General features: G+C 40.9%; 1 protein-coding gene across 8 annotated transcripts in view; it reads right to left on the minus strand.

The window, feature by feature from the left end:
• Window positions 1-317: 317 nt before the first annotated feature.
• The window catches only part of BBX (bobby sox homolog (Drosophila)), a 293,824-nt gene continuing 272,408 nt past the window's right edge, over window positions 318-21,733 (minus strand). For 7 of the 8 annotated variants that reach the window (XM_014548659.1, XM_014548656.1, XM_014548658.1 and 4 more), the window contains 4 exons: window positions 20,814-20,873; window positions 12,585-12,782; window positions 10,517-10,700; window positions 318-6,173 (listed from right to left, as the gene is read on the minus strand). In XM_014548659.1, the coding sequence (XP_014404145.1) occupies window positions 6,086-6,173; window positions 10,517-10,700; window positions 12,585-12,782; window positions 20,814-20,873 (530 nt within the window). In that variant the 3' untranslated portion in view covers window positions 318-6,085. The remainder of the gene's footprint in view (window positions 6,174-10,516; window positions 10,701-12,584; window positions 12,783-20,813; window positions 20,874-21,733) is intronic. The other variant, XM_014548655.1, reaches the window with a different exon arrangement.

The following is a 21,733-nucleotide window of genomic DNA, read 5'->3' on the forward strand; positions in this document are numbered from 1 at the left end:
CATTTGCATGAGTTGTTCTAGCTCCGGGGAAAGATGGTATTTCAGGTCAAGATTGTTCCCAGGGAGGCGCCTCCAAGAGTCCTGTGCTGAGAAGCAGACTAAGCGTTATCTTCCTTCTTCCATCGGCTGATTTCTGCTGCATTTTAGGGAAAAGCAACTGAGGCTGCTGAGACCAATAGTTCATAGGAGACTATCCTTGGACATTCTGAACTGGCTTATTTTTATGAAAGTACTGTCCTGTTTTAGTGGGCATGGTATATTGAGGGCACATACTCTATGGCCAGTAGTGTGAACATAAAGAAATATATTTGAATATCTTTAAAATACTTCAAATTTTTATTAAATATTTTTATTCAGTTTTAAGATCACAGTTAAAGTACTTTAGCATGTTATACACATGACTTACATGTGCAATTTTTAGAAATATCAAATAAAGTATAAGATTTTGAAGAAATTATATAAATGTGTATATTGACTTTTACTACACATACATCTAAAGAAAGCAATAATTCTGTTGTACCATTAAGTAGAAATCATTTATTACATGGCATGTTTACACCAACTCTAAAGAGAACCGAGCCAATTTCAGAAAGCAAAAAAAAAAATAAAAAAGAAAGAAAATGAGCGATTCGGTCATGCTGAAACCGTCAACAGACTTAAGACCTGGTGGTCAAACGAAGCCGTGGTTAATTTATGACAAGTAAGCAATTCAAACCTACGAGAAACGTTCATAATCTGGTGTGTGGAATCTCAGGTGGTTTTTATTCTTTTTTTTTTTTGATAAATTCCTGAGAGCAAGAGATGTGTTTCGTGCTAATGAAATGAGAAACATTGCTGAGCACGTGCTGAGCTCCAGATCATGAACCTTCCCCACCCCTGTCCTGCGCAGCCGAGGCACTGGCACGAGGTGTCGGGGACCCGATCCAGCCCCTGGGGGGGCCGGTGAGAGCTGTGTTAGTCTGTGAAGCAAGCGCGCCTTTGTGATTTAGAGCTTGTGAGGTAAGATTTGTGGTGTGGGTGGGAGGGTTTGGAGGCATTGAATTAGGTTCTTGTTACTCAGTAACCAGTTCTGACCTAAGATATTAGGAAATCTTTGGAAGTAGTAGTTATGGTCACAACAACTAACTGTGCATAAAAATCAATTTGAGGGCAGGATCAATTCTGACCACTGACTGCAACAAGAAAACAGTGGCCACAGAACTTATAAGTACAAGGTTTCCTCTTCTAATTTATTAGTACAAATCATACCACCACACATAAAATTTGGCCAAGAGAGGAAACTGTGTTTTGTTTTGTCTTTTTAAAGAATATGTGTATTTATAATTTTTAAAGAAAAGCATAGCACAAACAGATGGAGGTGTATGACAGAATCAGATCTATTTGTCTTGATTTACTGTTCTGTTGCTTCTTTGTTCTGAAATGTAAGGAAGATAACGTCCCCAGTGAAAAGGACAAGGTCATTTATTATGGAGCATAATAAACTCAGCTATCACTTCCAAACTAAAGCAAAGCAGTCCATCCAACCCTGAACCCTTCACCAGAAGTATCCGGTAAGAGGAACTGAACAAACTGTTTATTTTTTATTTTAAGTATAATGTTAGTGAATCTAAGTAAAATAATTTTTAAGAATCCTGAAACTCAAAAACAAACTCCAAGTCTAATTCTTTGGGAATGCTTGTATAAATAAAAGCAACATCTAATTAACAATTAGTACACTCTTCGTAAGGTGCAAGACAAGGTCCTATGTGGGGAAAGCTAACATTCAATTTCCACCTAGCAGTCACTGAATACTTTATAGGTCAAATGTAACAGCATTTGCTTCTACTGCCCACTTTCGGCAATACACTGTTCTCTCTGGAGAAGGCGGTTTGTGAAGTCAAAACACTGCAGTGGAAAATAGTGGCACTGAAGGTAGAAGCAAAACAAGACAAACCTTCAAAACAGGACTTAACTGAAATTAACTTGTAAAGCCGAGGTAGCCCAATAGAATTGGCCTTATCTGAGGGCTCCGTGGAGCAGTGCAGTCAAAGGAGAATCTCCTCCCTAGTATCGCATACACCCCCACGTTCCCCTTACAAATGAGGACTCCGGGCCTCGTGTGTCCTCCTCCCTCTCTCCCAGCGAAGAGGGTGCTTCCCCCGGGGTGTGGGCGCTGGCCTCCAGCCTCCAGCTGCTGGTCTCCAGAACACTTAGGGTTCATACAGTAGTTTAGCAGGCAGCATGGTCCCACTGCTTCACATTAATGCCCAATGCCAAACTTGGAACAGAGCTATTGGGTATTGCCCCTCCCGCCGCCCCCCACACACATACTGTAGAAACAAAAGATGTCATTCAGTGTCAGCTTCCTCCTGGTTCTGTATCAATTTAAAATTTGCTTTAGCTTTAACATAGGTGTAAATACTGTCCTATGAAGAGCCAAATACTGCGGAGTGCCTGTGGATGACTTAGACAGAGTGGCACCTGCCTTAGTAAGAACATGACGGATTAGACACCCTGGGTCCCAGCATCCAGGCCAGTTCCGATGCTCCTCGACCGTAGTGTGCCGTCACTGTTTCCCTCCAGCAGTTTTAATGGCAGGAACTAGAGTATCAGTGATAACGTGGGAATGTCAGCATTTCGGCTTTGAGATGGCATTGGTAGAAAGCTCATCTGATAGACTTAAATAAATATATTTCTGATAGAATTTTGTCAGGATTACAACAGTATGATTTAGCCTTTAAAGGGGTTTTTAGTGAATTAACACTTTGGATCTAAAAATCTGGGAACTAACCTAATTTGGGGATAAGAACCTGTATCTTCACCATGGCGGTGGGACACTTTTCCTTTTCCTGATCTCATTACAGTATCCAAACAAATGCAAACTTAAAAGGGTGTCTTACAGTATTTTTTCTTTCACTCAGCTTCTTAGAGCTGTAGCTTCAGTTACTATAATATACTCTACACACTTCAAAATTACATAGGAAATACCCAGAGTAACTAAATAAATAAAAGGCAAAAGGAAACTGGAATAGTACTGTCTCCATCAGAGACTAAACTATCCACTTCCAGCATCACAGAGAAGGGCTAGGACAATTTTTTTCAAAATATTTATATACAGGTTTGAATCCAGAAATTAAGGTTAAAAGTATAAATACTGATAATTTCAACTAAATTCAGAATGGTTTCAGAAAGATATGATACAACGATTTAGAATACAACAGAGCAGAAGAGCATCGTATTTTGGTTTGCTTGAGATATACATAAGGTGCAACAACTTCTTCTCTTGAGGATGCTTATGGGACAAAGGTTAGTGTAGATGGTGTTTGCTGGCAGATTAAAGTACACACTATAGCAATACGATTGATTTTCCAAAATAAAGAAGAATGAGAGAAATGAAATGAAAATGATAAGTGGGGGGTGGGGACTACATGTTGGTCTGAAATATTTGTGCTAACAAATGTTGTTACCTGAATATACCAACACCCCTCTCCAGCGGGTTCAGGGCATGAGAAAAGCACTAGTATTGAAATCAAGACTTGCACTCAGAGAAACAACAAGGCGAGTGTCTAAAGAACTATAAAGCTTTGCAGGATTTCTGCTACTCTCAGTGCCTAACTGCTTAAAAATTAAGCATTTCTACAAAAAGGTGGGGGGTTTTTTTTGTGTGTTTTTTTTTAAGTATCTGAAAACAGTCATATCCAGTAGGTTGCCCTCCCACTCCCACCCTGCCTAAGGGAAAAGCCACTGAGGTTTAGGAAAAGCAGATCAAGTAAGATAGTAATCACATAGAAAAAAGCAATCTTTTGTTTTGCTTCTTTTTAAAAAAAGGTCCCATGAATATACAGCAATCTCTTGAGGAACTCTAGTGAAATGTAATTGGAGGACAGAAGGAGGGTGCTCTGGCAAAAATAGACCTATTCTAACATGTTCTATAGAATAACAAGTTAGTACCATTGTCAAGATGCATGTTCTGCACCACACAATTTTTGTTGTTGGTTTGTTTGGGTTTATTTTTTTGGATTTTAGCTAATAATAATTTTAAAATCACTGCTAGCAAGTGGTCCAAAAACTCCTAACAGCCACCAACACTGGGACCCAGCAATTTCCAAACATTCAATTTGTGTTTTGAGATTTAGAAAACATTAATAAAACAGCATCGTAGTAAAAAGGCTATGCTGAAATTTGGGGCTGCTCACCTGATTTATTTCTATGTGACTGGGGTTAAGCTATAAAAGCTGATTAACCTTGCTTACTAATTCCTTCTTCCTCCATAGATGCACAATGAGTGTGCATCTTTGAGAGTGTCACACCGATGCTCTACTGCCCTCTTTGCCTGCTTTGAAAAAACCCCTCTAGAGTCTTCCATTCTGTTAGTATGTTGTACATATTTTCCAGCACCGAAACTGAAGTAATATCTACAACCATGAAAAGCTAAACCTAGTCAGTATTAATAGAGTCACTTTTTATATGGCTATTAGGTCAAATTACGATTAGAAAAAAATCATCATTACAATTCAGTCAAGTATAAATAAGAAAGCTAGATAAAACCTGTAAACTGTCACCATTTAGAGATCTAATTCAAAAGCTTCAAACCTGAACTAACACTATCAAAATCCCGCCAGTTTGAAAACCAATAAAAATTATTGCTGGAATCCAATCATTGAAATTTGGTAGTTTGTGCTGCGATGCAAGAGTGGGGAGATACTTTGTGCTATGGAAGAAATACCCTGTAAAATCTGTAGCCTCTGACTAATTTGGATTTATCACTTTGCATCTGTTGCTAGGAAACAAGACACTGTGAACATCAGGTGGTTAAGTCAATATGCTGAATGTTCAAAGCCAGTTAATCCACTCGGCACTGGCATATGTATGGTGGGTTTTATGTTCAAAAGCAACAAAACACAGAAAGGAAACAGAAACTTGCAGGTGGGCCTGTGACTGAGTCCCACTCTGGTCAGGCATACCTCCGGTATCAGTGACTCAATACCTCCTTAACAACACAAACTCGAAATGGCTCTAAACACCTGCAGCGCCGACGAGGCTGTGCATAGCAATTGCTACCCGTCCAGTCTGTCTGGGATGGATGGAAAGGTCTGTGGCTCCAAGTCCACATGAAGTGAGTGTCTTCAATGTGTTCAGAATAGTGAAGTAATACTAAGGTCACTTCTGAATAATATTTTTCTCTTTTTTTTGTTTGTTTGTATGAACGATCCATTGGTCACTTAGACCCACTTAGACCCCTGTGTAAAAATAAAAGAATCCTCAAGGCATGAAAACATCAGTAATCTGTAATCTGTAGGACTCTTCCCCTGTCCAGGTAAATATTTGCCACAATTTGCCCCAAGCAAATTATTCTTGGTCACTCAAGGCTAAGAAAAAAATTCAGCTTGTTAAGAATTGTAATTTCTCTCTCTCTCTCTCTCTCTCTCTCTCTTTTTTTTTTTTGCCAGCAAACTACCGCTCTGGTGGCAAATATAAAAGTGCAGAATATATGGACCACGAGGCCGAGCATACACCGCTAACAATGGTACATCTGCCTGCCCATGCTGCGTGGGAGTCTCGGAACAGGCTTTTTAATATTATTCTACAATATAAATGTAGGTATAACCTATTATATAAACCATCTTAGAACTTAAATCTCCATGTACAAAAAAGACTAAGAATATCTAATAATAACTAGTGCAGTGCGTCAGTTTTTGTTTTTGTTTTTTTGTTTTTGTTTTGAAAGAATAACTAGGTAATATATGAAACTAGTTTCACACTCTCTGGTTGGTAAAAGAGATGCTGGATGAGCTACAGTAAAGGCAGTCTTTTACCAAGTTACCACCTATTACCGTCAACAGCCTTCAATAGAAAGCAAAGCTCCAGGATCATTCCATTTCTGCTCATTATCAGACAGAGAACATCACCCACAAAGACTCTGGGTTCTGAACGAACAAATGGGCCCAGGAGGCTAACTTCTGCTTCAAGTGAATCTGGGCCATGTAGGGCAACAAGCACTTGTTTGCAGTCTATATTTCCCCCCACATGAACTCACTAGCATCCCTCGGTAAAGACAAGGCTAGGGTAGTAGGTAAAGCACAATGTTTTACAATTGAAGGGCGCTTCACTGGTCAGCGCAGGAAATAAGTACGGGAGCCTGTGGCATTTCTTTTGGCTGTCCATCGTGGGTGAGCGGAGTTGACCTCTGACCTCTGTGAAGCAAGAGAGAAAAAAAAAATCACTTATTCAGAGTATGTCAGAAATAGGAGAGGATGATGAATAACACAGCGCTTCCCAATAATTTGTTTAATAGCTTCTGCTGACTTTTTACTTATGCTGTTTAATGAAAACCAATTTTGTCCTTAGAGTTTCTTTCTTTCCATATATTGTTGTTTCTTTAAAGGATTTCTCACACAACTCAATAAAATATTCTGTATCCAACTGACCACCTCCATTTTGTAGAATCTGAAGCAACAACAGATTTGGGAAATTCCCTCAGAATTGGGAAACTTTAAGTCAAGGGCTGAGGTGCGGGACAATAATCTTCCCCCACATCCACTGAAATTAAACAAGGACAGGATCCTTTGCTTGACTTGCCTGAGGGGAACACTCTGCTACACTAATTGGTAAGCTCCAGGCTCCTTTCTTAAGTGGCGTAATAATAAACCCGGTGAAAACTTAAGGCCAATAACAGCAATGGTCCCTGGAGAGGAAGAGGTGTACCAGGACACAAAAAATATGTGAAAACACTGACACCCTCCTAACTTAAGAAAAGTTTCACAGGCATATGGAGAAAGAGCACAGAGGGGAAAAGGCAAGTGCCGATTATGTTTTAGAGTGTGAGAAAACCCAGTTAATTTGGGCCAAACTCAACACACATGGAGAGAGAATTCTAGGCAAAGCTAGAACATTCATGGAAAATCCCATTACAGTGGGGCCTTGACTTACGAGTGTCCCGACTAACGAGTTTTTTGAGATACCAGCTGTCTCTCTGCCCGATTTTTTTTGTTTTTTTTTTGCATCGAGTTGACAGAGTAATTTGAGTTAATGAGCTCCTTAACGAGCTCCTTAACGAGGTCTCGGAACGAATTAAACTCGTAAATCAAGGCCCCACTGTACTTGGATTGGAACTACATTGAACATTGCTGATTTTTTTTTTCACTCAGCTTCAGCTTAACGAGTAGGACAAAATATGTTTTATTTCATAGTTACAACAAAACTTTTCTAAATTCTTGGTGATTTATACAGAGCTGCAGGGCACATGGCACTGTGCCGAGGAATGCGATGTAGCAACAATGTCTTCACTGGTTTTAAGGTTTCAATAGTATCTTCTTCAGATTATGTGGAACAAAGGGTGCTATTTTAAAATTCAAATTATATTTGCTCCACAACTATATCCAATTCCTGTCTCTTGGTGCAGAGAAAAAAAAAGCAATGTAGATAAATGACAACATTTGGGGATGTGAGAATCCGATGATCACTTAGCCTAAGATATTAGGCTTTCAGAAAAACAAAACGTGTATTACAATCACACTTCTGGATTAATCTGTTTATTCATGTAGGGATGCTGTAAGCACCAACTGTTCAATATGTTCAACTTTGCTCCAGAAAGATGAAATTAAAATGCTACTTTTTACCTTTAAGATTGAATATGTAATAACATTATAAAACCAAAAGAATTTTAATAAGTATGAGAAAAGAAAACAAGAAAAAAAGTAAAACAAGAAAAGGATAATGTAAAAAAAAAAGAGAGAGAACAAGAGGGGGAGAAATTGGGGTGAAAGTCCAACTTAATCAATGTGAAAGGCAGGCCGGTGTGTGATGAGCCAGAACGATGTGGGTGCAACGCACTGATGGCCCTCGTTCCTGGGGAGGGAAGGGTTGGGAGAGCCTTCTTGACCTGCCAGGACATGAGAGATGCTAACGCAGCACCGTGGAGCCACGCCAAGGACACTGGATTCAAGGACCTGGGTCGGTATCTTAACTCAGTTTGGCCGCGTGCTCCTGGCAAGTTAATTCAGCATTTGGGCCAACATTAAAATGGGACTAAAAAGACCCACCTGGCGGGGCCGATTTTAGGGTTAACTTTAATGAACTTTCCTCCTTATAAAATTCCTCGTAAATAAACAGGCTCTCAACAAAGGTTTATGAAACTTCCTGTGTCCTGCATTTTGTAGAATTGCCTTTCTACCCTGGATTTTTAAACCTAATGTTAAGATTTCTTGTGGCAAGAATGCAGGTAACAGCCGGTAACATATTTCTACCCCTAACTCTGTTGACCACTCTCTAAATGCAATAATTAATTGATGTGCAACCAGGTACAATTACATTAAGTCTGTAGGTAGAGGGTGGATGGTAGCTCTGCTTTAACACGTAGGGGCTAAAGTTACAACTAAGATTCCTGGGGAGAATCTGTCTTTTTAGATAGTCAGAACACTAACCATTTGTTAAGTTGACAGTAAAATTTTAGTAAGCAAGATCGTTCTTCTAGTGCAGCGGTTCTCAACCTGTGGGTCGCGACCCCTTTGGCGGTCGAATGACCCTTTCACAGGGCTCGCCTAAGTCCATCCTGCATATCAGATATTTACATTACGATTCATAACAGTCGCAACATTACAGTTATGAAGTAGCAACGAAAATAATTTTATGGTCGGGTCACAACATGAGGAACTGTATTTAAAGGGCCAGAAAGTTGAGAACCACTGTTCTAGTGGGAGGTAAAAAAAACAACAAAAAACTCCTCGCCCATTCATCCATTGACGTGACAGGAACTAAGGAAGCTGTGGATATGGAGAATAAAACCAGTGTTTTGTTTTGTTTTTCAAAATACACTGGAAGGAGACATAAGTATGGGCAAACAGTTACGAACCAACATGGTGGCGGGTCTATGAGAGGTACATGGGGAGAGTGCAGACTTCAGGAGCAGTGAGAGAAGAGGACAAAGAACGAGGCCAGGAAGGAGGAGCAAAGGCAAGAAAGGACTCGGCCCATGTGGACTGCAGCAGTGTCCCCTGACTTTGGGGGTGGGGTGTGGGGGGGAGGGGGTAAGAAGGAATGGTTTGCTGAGGTGCTCACTGCTGGAAACTGGGAGTTGTGGAAGGCTGGTTGACAGCCATGGTGTGACCACAGTCCTGTTCAGAAGAGAACACTGTCAACAGCAAGGGGGACTGTGTGGTAGCCGTTTCTGAGCCCTGAAATATGACCCCCCTGATTCTTGCATCACCTCTTATTTCCACAGTTTATGGGGGCACAGATTTAATTCTTTGTGTAAGTGTATGAGTTTGTCCTCTGTACTCGACTGCGAAACTCCACGAGTGGAGAAGTGTCTGTGCATTTCTCTCCTCAGGCCCGCAGAGACCTGAGCGGATTTTAACAATGTCTGTCAGCATTCACGTGCTGTTAGGCACTTGCAGTGCACACATGAAAAGAAATTTGACCTGTTGTAAATATCTAGAGGCTATTTGTGAGACAGGACTGGAACTGCAACATGACAGATAAAGAGAAAGCAGCAAACAAAGCTTCCGTCTGGGCCTGCTAAGCCTGATGTGACTAAGGAGAATGGAGCCTGCCAGGTGGGTATACAAGTCGTCCGTGATTCCAAGATCTTTGTACTGAAGACTGAAAGGCTAAGAAGGTAGCTCATCTGTGGGTAATCCACACTGAATAAAAATAGGAGATCCCTGAATCTACAAAAGTCTTTTCTGCCTTCCCAAAAGGTCCAGGAAGTAGCAAACACTCCATTTTGCACTTAGAAGTTGATATGCTTTCCGTGGGCTTCCCCGAGTTCCACAGGCTTCCCCATCTGTGATCTTGGCTGATCCTTACAACCAGGTGATTCTCTGGGGACAGTGTTGTTTTCAAAGCAGGATGAGAAAACTGAGGCCCGAGAATGAAATTACTTTGCAGCAAACACAGAGTGGAAGATAAATCCAGGCCTTCTGTCTGCTGTGAGTCAGATGTCTTTTTCCTGAACCAACTCTGTTTTCTTCTGCTGGTACCACCACGGCCACAGACCCTCCTCAGTGAGGGTGTGCACGGCTGCTGACACTGGGACATTAGATTTATTCTGCATAACATGTCTATGGAATGAGTACCAGCTACACCCATTTTATAAGGAGAAACAACAGGGTACAGAGGTGAATGAATGACCTTACTCAAGACCTTGCAATTTGCAGGTGACAGAGCTCGGACTCAAACCCAGGTCTGAGGCCTGACTCCAAATCTCATGCTTAATGATCTGAGAATGCTGCTTCTTTGCTCTCTCAGGCTTTTTAGAGAAATAAAAGTTTAGCCACAGAATAATACATTCAAAATAAAATACTTGGCTGGCTACATTCTCACTGATAATTAATTAGCACACACATTTTCCTAACCTCACATGAACAGAAGTGCTCTTGAACCAAGTCTTGTGAACCCCAATACATTGTGAAAATATCACAGATGACGTCAGAAAGGCTGATTTTGTCTCCTATGCTGCTTTCTCCACCTACGCTCTGTGCAAGAGGTGACAGTGAACAGGTAGGTCCCCTGGCGGAATAAGGCTCCCACCGCTAACCTGTGCACGTTTTCCATGGCGGCCACTTCAGCCAGCGCAGCCAGACTGAAGAACGCAGACACGGCGGGCATCTCGGGAGTGCTGCTCCGTGTCTCCGCGGCCTCGCTGCTGTGTGCGCACGCGTCATGGCAGCCTGTCTCCGTGACTTTAGGGAGACTCCTCTGCAGTTCCTTTGGTTTGTCATCTGCAACACAAGAGAAATCCATCAGGAGAGGCCCCCTCTGTTTTCTGCAGAGAAAACTCCGTGCTAGGCAATGTGAAATGTGGTCACATTCTTCACGGCTCACTTTTGTCATCCACTGAATAGTAAGGCTTTTATAGAATCTCTCATGGTCACAAAACTCTTATTAAGCTCAACTGCAGTGGTGGGCAGCACTGTGTCCTGATGCTGAGCAGAGAAGCTGCGTATTATTCAAGGTCAAACAGGTCAGTGTTGGAGATAGAAAAATGGGCTTAGTCAATATACAGCCCAAGGGACTTCTGCAGAGGGGCTGGTGGATGCAGTAAAGGGCCCTTAAAAACCGACTGACCAAACGTTTCTGATGAAGCTGCAGCTGCCCTACCTACCAGGGCAACCCTGACACTCGGTGTGCTATGATAGCACTTAGGGTGGCAACACTAACCCCAATGAAATTTCAATCCCAACGAGACCCCAAGCTGTCACTTTTGTTCTAAGACCTGCTGAAAGAAAGATAAAGCCAATATGCCTGTTGGAAGTGAGTACCCTTACTGTGTAGCCAAGATAGAGGGCATTAAAAACATTTCAACCACATAAAATAATTGATAAAGGCAGTAAATTGCCATATAGTAAGTGAACCTGAAAGTGCTACGTGCTTTCCTACATGAAAGAAAGTATTTTCTAAAATTTTTCACTCTTCCTCCAAGTAAAAATGAGGCTATAACCATTTACAAAATGAAAATCACAGGGCAGAACCCACAGTGGAAAGGAAATAAGGGAGGGGCCTGCTGGACTAAATATGAGGAAAACTGGGTTCTAGTCTTCATCATCCTTCTGCTTAGTAGTTCAAAGCATTCAAAACAAAAGTGTGCCCCTTTGAGTCTCAGCTCTTATGTGACAGGGAAAACTCAGGGATCTTTAATATGCTTTCTTGTTCTATCAATCTACATATGCAAAACAAGAGAAATGCACAAAATTCACTAACTGTCCTCTAATTCTATCTCAGCAAATAATGAATCTCTATTAACAAGTAGATTAATTTAAATCAGATATTTATAAATCTTGTTCTCAAAAAACACTCATTTAAACATTTTTTTCTCCTATTTATTGAATTCATTATGGACCTTCGACCTTTTTCTGGCTACTGAATTAGGGTGGCGGGGAGGGACCCTTCCTTCGGGATTGACAGAAAGAGATGAGAGAGGTGCTAAAAGGCAACATGGCAACAGCTCAGAGCACTAATGCTGAGGTGGCGTCGCACCCCAAGATCTGAGGGAGGATGCTCAGTATCAAGCTCTGATCCCATCAGGCAATTCTACTGCCATGGAGACCACCAGGAACAACAAACAGACCCCAGACCACAACCGAAAATGGAGAAATTCACGGTAATTTAAGAGTTGGTTAAAGATTAGCCCAGAGAACGAGAGTAATCCAGAAGCATGCTCGAGCTCCCTGGGTGGGCTTAGTCAGCTTTGCAGAAGTGCTGGATGCTTCCTAAAGTGCCTTCTCTCACTGACTTGAGCAGTGAGCCATGGAGAAACACTGATTCATCCAGGATTTTTAAAAGCCTGGGATCTTTGGGAATTTCCTTAACCAACACTGTTTCTGTGCATGCTGAGAAAGGGAAGGAGAAGCTGACAGCCCTAAAAATTACCTTTCCTTTCTAGGAAATCTAGATATGCTCTTGGAAAAAGATCTATGATTTTAAAGCACAGACTAAAACATGCACATTTGGGAGTCTGTAGAAAACTAGTTATCAAGGAGACCCAGAAAGAGAAAATGTCACTGTGACCAAACCCGCAGTTGGCGTCTAGTCACTTGCTGGCCCAAGTGGCCATGAGGGTCAGCTGCTTGATTTGGTTATCTCTGTCTAAAGCTCCCTCTTCTTACCCAAAGTACCTCCTGCTGGTGACACCCGGCCATCTGCTGTCCTGACCAGGTGTGTGATCTTGGTTTTCCTTGCTTTTCTCTTTTGGCTGCCCACCAGGGGTTCTTGCGTTGCTGTTGGCTCTGGAGTGTTGGGAATGGATGGGGCATTTTTAACCTTATGAGCAGGCTCTGTGGTGTTTTTGTCTTCTGTAAATATGGCTGAAACAGGACAAACCATATAGAGTTACACACAAAAACACAAGGCACCGACATTGCTCTTGGAAGGAAACATTCTCAATGTCTGACCCTTCTGAATGGAGAACTTACATTTAGAGTTTTCAAAGTATTGATGGGGAAAAAAATGCCCGTAAGTTTAAACACTTATATTTATATCTATCTGCGTTGGTAGATTAAGTACAGAGGATTAAGATGCACCCCCCTCAATAGAATACTGAACACCAAGAGGCCATTGTGTCCCAACTGACCACAAGTTGTGCAGGTGTCAGGGTCCCTATCTGAGATCCTTTTGGCCAGCTGGTCTGAAGAGGATGATAAATTTTTCTTCTCCTGAGGATACTGAGCTAAATATGTGCTTCTTAAAGTTATACTTATCCCTGGGATATTCGCTTTCAATCACCACGTTGGACTAATCAGAAAAAGACGCTGTGAGGGAGGCCTGACCCTTTTGTTGATGGCTTGGCCAGGACGCCCCAAACACTGCTGAAGCCAGCACGGACTGAGACTCTCCTATTGGCTAAATTCCAGGATCAGGTGACTGTGCTTAGTGAGACAATTTCATGAAGTACCATATCTCAGCAGGGCTCCTTGGAAAGTTTAGTTCTAGGTCCCTAATTCTGACTGGTTTTATCAGTAAATTGTTTAATAGCACACGCTTGTGCCCCAAATAGCACAGTCAAGAGCAAGGAACAAATATGCCACCAAAGACTTGCTCCCGATTCAGAGTTTGGGAATGCTGTGTCTTTTCTTATATACTCGTTTCCTTAGGAGCTCATCCATCTCCCTCTCCCCTTAATTTCAAAATAAGACAAATATGCAGATACGAGTATAGTGAGCATTTAGGAGTACATATATGTAATCACGTTTCATGACTAGGACTTTTTTTATTCCAGCGGTTGAAGGTCTCTTGGGCAGGGAAGAGATGCATCTTTTCCTTTTTTAATGATCCAACCTCTTAAGACAGGCATAGAAGTGGTTTTTGACAAAGAAGAGGGGAGGGTGGCTCAGGAAATCAAGGTGAGACATGAGAAATTGTGCAAACTAAACCTGAAGTATAAATGAAGGTGCTTATCAGAGGAGGCTGTGAAGGTAGACATTGGAAATAAGACAATATATGTAATGCAGGAAGAAGAAAACAGTTGAAATAGGAAAAGAAGAGCGAAAATAAGGATATAAAATAATGCACTGTTCATATAAATACTTGCAGAGGCTTCATTCAACAATTTCAATCTCGCTCTCTAATGGATTTAGTTAGACACATCTTTGAGAAAGGAGAGCTATGAATTCGTAAGATCTTTGACCTCAAGATGGTGATTCCAGGCTTCCCATTCCACAAGTGAGAAATAATTTCAATTATATCAAAAGAAAGGATGTAAAGCATAAATCATAATTTAGGCTTGACCTTACCTCAATATTACATAATAGATGGCTGTTTGGCGACAGGCTTAAGATAATCGTTATTTATAAAAATAAACTGCACTATTTGGCAATGTTCCCAAATACCTTTTCAAGCAAATAATAAAAAAAAAAAATAGAAAAAAAAAGAATCTTTTTAAGTTGTAGATCTATCCCCAGGTCAAACAGTCATAGCATATTTATACTTTGATATTTAGCCTAACACAGGCCAATTGTGGTATATATATTTTTTTCAGTTTGAACTTCGATAAAAGCTACATAAAAGCAAATAAAAGATAATTTGGTTAGAAACACTCCAATGATGTTTAATGACTCTGCATTAGCCCTTAAATTCAAAGCCTCCCCTAGGTTGAAGTAGCCCAAATCTAAGTTCAAAGTGAGGATTAAATAACCTCTACTGGATATTCACAAGCAACAAAATTTATGGTTTTGTATCCAGACCCATCAGTTGTCCCTCTGATTACAGGGTGGATCTTACTCACCTCTCCAGTATGATCACTACTGGAGGATTATAGATGCACCTTCCAGAAAAAGCATTTACCTCTTCCTTTTTCTCTTCCTATTCCCATAAAAATTCAGAACTTGTGGAAATAAGGTTATAGCAAGTTCCAAAGAGGAAGGGTGTATTATATTAAAAGATTGCTCATTATAAGAAATGAAGAAAGGAAGGAAGGAAGGAAGGAAGGAAGGAAGGAAGGAAGGAAGGAAGGAAGAGAAGGAAGAGAGAGAACACCAAGGAAGCCAAAGAGAAGGCATGGATACCCAAAAAAGGGCCAAGTGCGTTAGGAAAGATGACCAGGTTTCTACAGAAAGATGGTGGGGTGATGGAGATAACACAGTACAGAGAAAGCTGGATTCTACTCATGACTTTCAAATTCATTAACTGTAAAGATGGAGACTGGACTCAATTAGCTCTAAAGGAGCCACCCAGTCCCCCAAATTCTTTTCATTTTGCTACACAGCCTAGAATCGGGGTCCTGATCAGGGAAAATCAGGTATGCAGCTTGCTCCAGAGGCTCAGGACTAGGAAAGAGCCTCCGCCTTGATAAAGTGTATGGCTTTCTAACCACTATGCTGTACACCCAAAACTAATATAAAATAATAATGAATGCAAATTATAATTGAAAAAAAATAAATAATCCTATATAATAAAGAGCTACTATGCAAATGGTCATCACGTCCTTGTGCCCTCGTGTGGTGGTCAGGGGACCTGAGGCCGCGACCCCTGTCCTGGTGCTGAGCCTGGGATGGGGTGGGGTGGGGGGGACTTGAGGCCACGCCCCCCGCATGGAGGGGCTTGATGGGGGACCTGAGGCTGTGGCGCCAGGCTGGGGGACCTGAGGACGTGGGTGGGGCCGGCCAGGTCTGGGTCTCGCGCGATTTTGAGGTGCGTGCATGTGGGCGGGGACTTGACTCTGGGTCCTGTGGCGCACCCCAGACTCTGACTGGAGGGAGATTTTCATATACATTTTACTAATTTTCTTTCATCTCTGACACTTCTATTATAGAGAAAGGGCAAATAGCAATATAAAAATATTTCCTCTAATTAATTCCCTTTTAATGTGCATGAATTTTGTGCACCGGGCCACTAGTAATAATAATAATAATAATAAGAAGAAGAATACCTTGACTAGGATTGTTAGATTTTTCTTCTTAGTGAGCCTTCAAATGGTTTCATTTCTATTCAATGTTTATTCCTTTTGCTGTGTGTTCCAGATGAATTGGTAAAAACACAATAAAAAGCCAAGGGATGGCTACAAAGGGACTGCAAATGGGAGGTATAGTTCAGGCCTGAAAGTACATCGGGACTATGGGAAGCTCAGAAACCAGCATTCAAGGAGCCAGGGGTCAAAGGCCAGCTGGCTAACAGAGACCAACAATGGTCAAGTCCCAGAAATTGTGTACTGGGAGATGGTAAAGGAGTGCATCAGGTTGCAGACTCAGGCAAAAAAGAGAATTTATTGCAAGTTTTCATAAATCCCTGAAAAGAGGCAATTCCACCTCTCCAGATGTCTTCTCTAAACCCCCTGTCAAATCCGGAAGTAACTGTGGGTCCTGCAGACAGGTGTGTAGCCTTACCCAGTTGGCTCAGTCGATAGGGTCCCGGGTTCGACTCCGGATAAAAGCACGTACCTTGGTTTCAGGCTCCTCCTTGGTTGGAAGCAACCAATCAATGTGTTTCTCTCACATTGATGTCTCTCTCTCTCTCTGTCTTTCCCTCTCTCTTCCACTCTCTCCTAAAAATCAATGGAAAAATATCCTCAGGTGAGGATTAACGAAAAGATAAAATAATAAAATAAAAGTAGAATAAAAAGGGTGTGTAATGTGATGCTGCTAGAGTTTGGAAGAGGAGTTAAGAGTGAGTCCTACTCCATGCATTGATTGACCCAGGAGGTAACCAACTCCAGAACATCTTGTGTGGTGGCCTAGACAGATGACAGCCTTCAGGGTCAGCACTCAGGGAGAACCCTCCCCAGGACAGAAGAATTGGGAAAGGCAGGTAAGACTAAGTCAAAGAAGTAGTTGTCTGGGACAGGACAGTACGCCTGAGTCCAGCAACATTAACACACAAAGGGATTGGAAATAGAAAAAGCTCAGGGAGGAAAAAAGCCTGCAGTTGAGCATCAAGACAGCATGCCAGCTCCCTTTTCTTTCTCCCTGACAAACCAGTGGAAATGTGAGAAAAGAAAGGCTTGTCGTCTAAAACCAAATTAAGTCATTTCTCTTTTGGCTTGTAATTGGGCACACAGACCTACCCAAGCACTGCAAAACACGTCCACAGGGCTAGTTTTTCACTCCACAATCATCGTAACACACTTGGCGCGGATCATCTGAGAGTGATAATGTGAACTCACTCCTGGCGCAGCATTAGGAATGTGGCAGTAACAGACTCTTGTTTTCCACACTCTACTCCCAAAATGTGGAGATCATTTTTTGCACTGTACCCCAGGAGACCACTAGAGTGCTCTAGAGTCATGAATTCACATTCCAACTAGGGGAATCCAACTTGCACTGAAATTATTATAGCCAAATCTGGAATCTCATTGCCTTTGGTTGGTCTCCTGTGAACTGAAAATGCAGTGGGACACTGAGTGAAACACAGGAAAAATAACCAAATGAATAAACTTAATCCTGGGAGACCTGCTGAAGTGAAGTAGCAATTATTTTGAACTGAGGAGATCAAGTTAGCCTGAGTGCTATGGCTCCTGATTGAAAATCTAACTATAAAACAAATTTTCTCCCCCGTAATTAGATGTATTGCAAAGAAACTAGTCTTACAGAGATTCCTAGTCTGAGGTTTTTGGTTTTCTTTTCTTATAGGATACCATTTGTAACTTCAACATCTGAGCCAAAAGAGGACCATCTACGAATATGCCTGAAAAGCAGCCAATGTGGAAAAACTATTGGTTTCTTCCTTCCCTTCCTGCTTCTGTTGGTCAGGCTTCATGTATTTGGAGCTAATAAGCACTTCTTACTTCACCAAGGCTGATGTGAAGATTAGTTTTCGCAAAAAAAAAATTATGTAAAAGTCCTCTGGAAACTATAATGTAATATTAACTATTACCTAGCTTCAGAATGAGCATGACACCATAACTTGGTGGAAAGATAAAGTGACAGAGGTAGGCTGTCTTGGTTTATATGAAAAATTTGACTTTAATTCTAGGCTATTAGCAATATATATATATTTTGATGATCTACAAAAATTTCAAGAAATGGTTTAGTGATTTTGAAAAGCTTGGGTGGAAATGTTTAAACCAGATTTTAAGCTTAGCACTTAAGCCTCAGATATGATGACTTATCACCTAAAGATTTCTGATTTAAAAAAAAAATGTTAATTTCAGAAAGGAAGGGAAAGGGAGAGATACAAACATCAATGATGACAGAGAATCATTGATCAGCTGCCTCCTGCACACCTCCTACTAGGGATCGAGCTGGCAATCTGGGCATGTGCTCTGACAGGCAATCAAACCGTGACCTCCTGGTTCACAGATCAAAACTCAACCACTGAGCTACAATTGCCAGGCAATTTTTGATATTTTGAAAAAAAATACAAATGGTAATCCAATTATACTTGGGATGATATAAAGAAAACATAATGAACTTTAAGTCCTCCACTTTAACAGAAATCAGGGACAGTTAACAGTTGTGGCCTCAGTTGAGTCAACATTTCTATACAGATATCAATTACAAACAACTCCTGTCTAACCTTTGCCTAGGGTGGTTTACACACCCCACAATTATCCTGATTACAGTTTCATTTTCTTATATTTTTACACTCTCAAAAGTAAAGTTTTAATAAGCAGTGATATGGCCACAGGTGAGAGAGAGAATGAAGAGCTGAGATAATTCACAAAGTACATTGTTTACCACCCAAACAAGTAAATGTAGGGGATGGTATGAAAATAGGTAACAAGAAAAGGTCACTTTAAATTATTGGTAATTTCCAAAGCTCAAACCTATTCCTTTTTTCTGGCCACGTAAAATAATTTGCACTCTACACTGCAGGGCATGCAATTTTTAGTGCATGTTCTCTAAAGTTTTGTTTCATATACATTAATAATAAGGATAATTAAATATCACCGATAATAACTCTATTTCCAACTAAACCCTTGGGTCTGCCTAGAAGACTCAAAATTGATTTACTTTTCTGTTTCCGAAATGGCAGAAAATTAGGGCTTCCAAATTAACCTACTTTCAGGAAATCACATAATAAAATCATCAAGTGTTGAAGGGAAATAGAATTTATGTATCAGCACACCTCACCATTTACCCACCCCTAATACATGAGTCACATTCACACTCAGCACCAACACAGACAGTGAATCCTAGTGAGGCTAAACAATCTGTTCTACTGAAACAAGCTCTCTAGTGGTGAATCTGAGACCAGCACCCAGGTCTCCTAATTCCTACCTAATTCATGCTTTCTACCACACTGCACATGTTATGATAACCCATTTTATATGAGGTAGGGTTTTCATTGTTTAAAAACACAAAATATTTAGAGCAGTATCACTAAAAAAATGTATTGTGTAGAATCTATTTTTAATACACAAGAGCTAATATATATCAATTTTGGGATGTCAAAATTTAATTCTGAGAGCAGCACAACAATTCATATTTTGTTTTGCCAGCTTAAGTGCAGAAATGATACTGCCCAGAGGTTGTGATGTGAAGTGACAGGTCAGAAAACAGACATGCTGCTGGCATTTTCTGTAAAAGTAAATGGTATAAAAGCAGTCATGGCCCATGTAACCAGTACCTACCACACACAAAAAAAATCCATGTTTACAATAAACTCAAATTTGTATATTTTTTATAAATATCTTTAAAACATAGGTATTTATAATAAATGATTTAGGCTAAATGAGCATTTTAATTTTTTTCTCCTTTTTAGTAAGGAAATGAGAGTGTATTTGGGAGTCCAGAGACGTGGGCTACTCATCATTAAGTTCCCTTTTCCAGCCATAAATAAATCAAACAGGTTGAACGGGATGACCTCTAAAATCCCTTCTAGTTTTCAAATGAATCAACTAATTAAGCACCATGAAAATGGTCAGCTCTTTAAAATTATCTACAGTGAAAAAAAGAGAATCAATGGGAAGAAGGGGAGGGTGGCTCCTTAACCATCACAGAAATGAGCATTCACCTGAGGGTCTATATTTAATAGAAATTAGATAATATCACAAATAAATATAATTGTGAGAAATTCTGACATAAAAATCTATACCTAGACCTGTAACGTTATACGGTCGTATTATGGCGCCTTTTTTGGGCTATACATAGGTCTCAGAGGCAATCCATTCTATATATATAAAAGCCTAAGTGACCCTTACCACTGGAACAACCAGTTTTTATGATGCACACTGACCACCATAGGGCAGACACTCAATGCAGAAACTGCCCCCTGGTGGTCAATGCGCTCTAGCCAACCTCCCACAGCCAGCCAACCTCCCCTGGTCCTTCCCCCAGGCCGGCAAATCTCCCGCGGCCCCCCACCCCCATCCGGCAGACCCCTTCGGAAGGCCCCATCCAGCAGCTGGTAGGCACCGGCTGGCCCGGCCCCAATCAGGACTGGGCGAGACGGTCCTGATAGGCTCTGATTGCTGGCCAGGCCTAGGACCCCACCTGTGAATGAATTTCATGCACCGGGCCTCTAGTTTAAACATATTTACAGGTACTGGGAGGTTGACTAGAAAAAAAGGCCAGGCCAGGAACCATTTCTGCATGCCTGTCCATGCCCAGCCACCAGGACAGCCCCATGCTAGCCCTGTTCTTACTCCCATGAACATCTGCCTGCAACATGACTGCAAAGCTAAGTGTTTTTATTTATGAAAAATCTCATTAATGTGGCTCAAAGGTTATAAATCTCCTTTCGACAAATTAAACTCCATATGACAGATTGCTTGACCCTGAGCAGGGTCAAAAAATACCAGTTTTGATTTGAAAATTTAAAATAACCCAATTATGAACACTCAGGTCTAATGCTGTTGGTGGAGCCCATATAAATTACACTTTTAAAACATATTAAAATTGTGCCTTTACCAGCACAGATGATCTGAAATGATATAATGAATATTGCTTTTTTTTTTTTTTTACCTTCTGTAGGGTGAATGGCATCCAAGAAGAATTGCTTGTTTGACCATTTATCCCCACTTCCTAAAAACAATGACAAAAAGGAAAGTGAAACTCTATGCCCAGTATAGATATATACACTACAAAAATAAGACAATATACAAAATAACTTAAATAAAAAGCATTATCACACAAATAAAGCAGAATTTCATTTCAACTATTTAATTCTCAACTAAAATAATTAGGCTATACAGGAAATGGATTAAATAAAAATAAACAAATTTACCTTTTATGAAATACATTGTTGGTAAATTCTATGACTTTAATCAAGAAAATCTGAAGACCAGTTAAGAGGGAATGATGCAAGCTCACATTTACCTAAAGAGTGACGTTTCTCCACTGGAAGCAGAGAAAAATAACACATACAAAACAAAACTACTTGACTGAAGTGGAGGTGAAAATAAAACCCAAATTAAGTAAAAGGTTACATACAGGAGCACACAGGCACATGTGTCTGCACATGGAAGACAGCTGCATCTGAAGCCTCCCCCAGCAACAGGAAAGGCTTCCCATCTGGCCATGCAAGGAGATGCAAATGGGCACCGATGAGAAGGCCCACGGTAGTCACGACACTAGCATGCGGGGAACATGCTAAAGAGAGCCTGACTCTCAGGACACACAGCTGAATTGAATGAAATGGAGAGATTTATCTTTCCTGTGAAAGAAGAGTGGGAGTCCTGAACTGTGAGAAGAAAATAAAAACAAAAAAACCTTCAGATGAGCCCTGACGAGGCTCAAAGGCCCATCAAGATTGTAACACTGACACAGAGGTTCAGAGTAAAGGAGGGGAGAGTGCAATACATCTCTAGTGCCCTCTGGAAATAAAAGTTACGGAACTGAAGGAGGTAGAAAGAAGAGTTGGGCAAATGATGAAGTACATAGTT

The sequence above is a fragment of the Myotis brandtii genome, unplaced genomic scaffold, assembly GCF_000412655.1.
Source record: "Myotis brandtii unplaced genomic scaffold, ASM41265v1 scaffold519, whole genome shotgun sequence".
Lineage (NCBI taxonomy): Eukaryota > Metazoa > Chordata > Mammalia > Chiroptera > Vespertilionidae > Myotis > Myotis brandtii.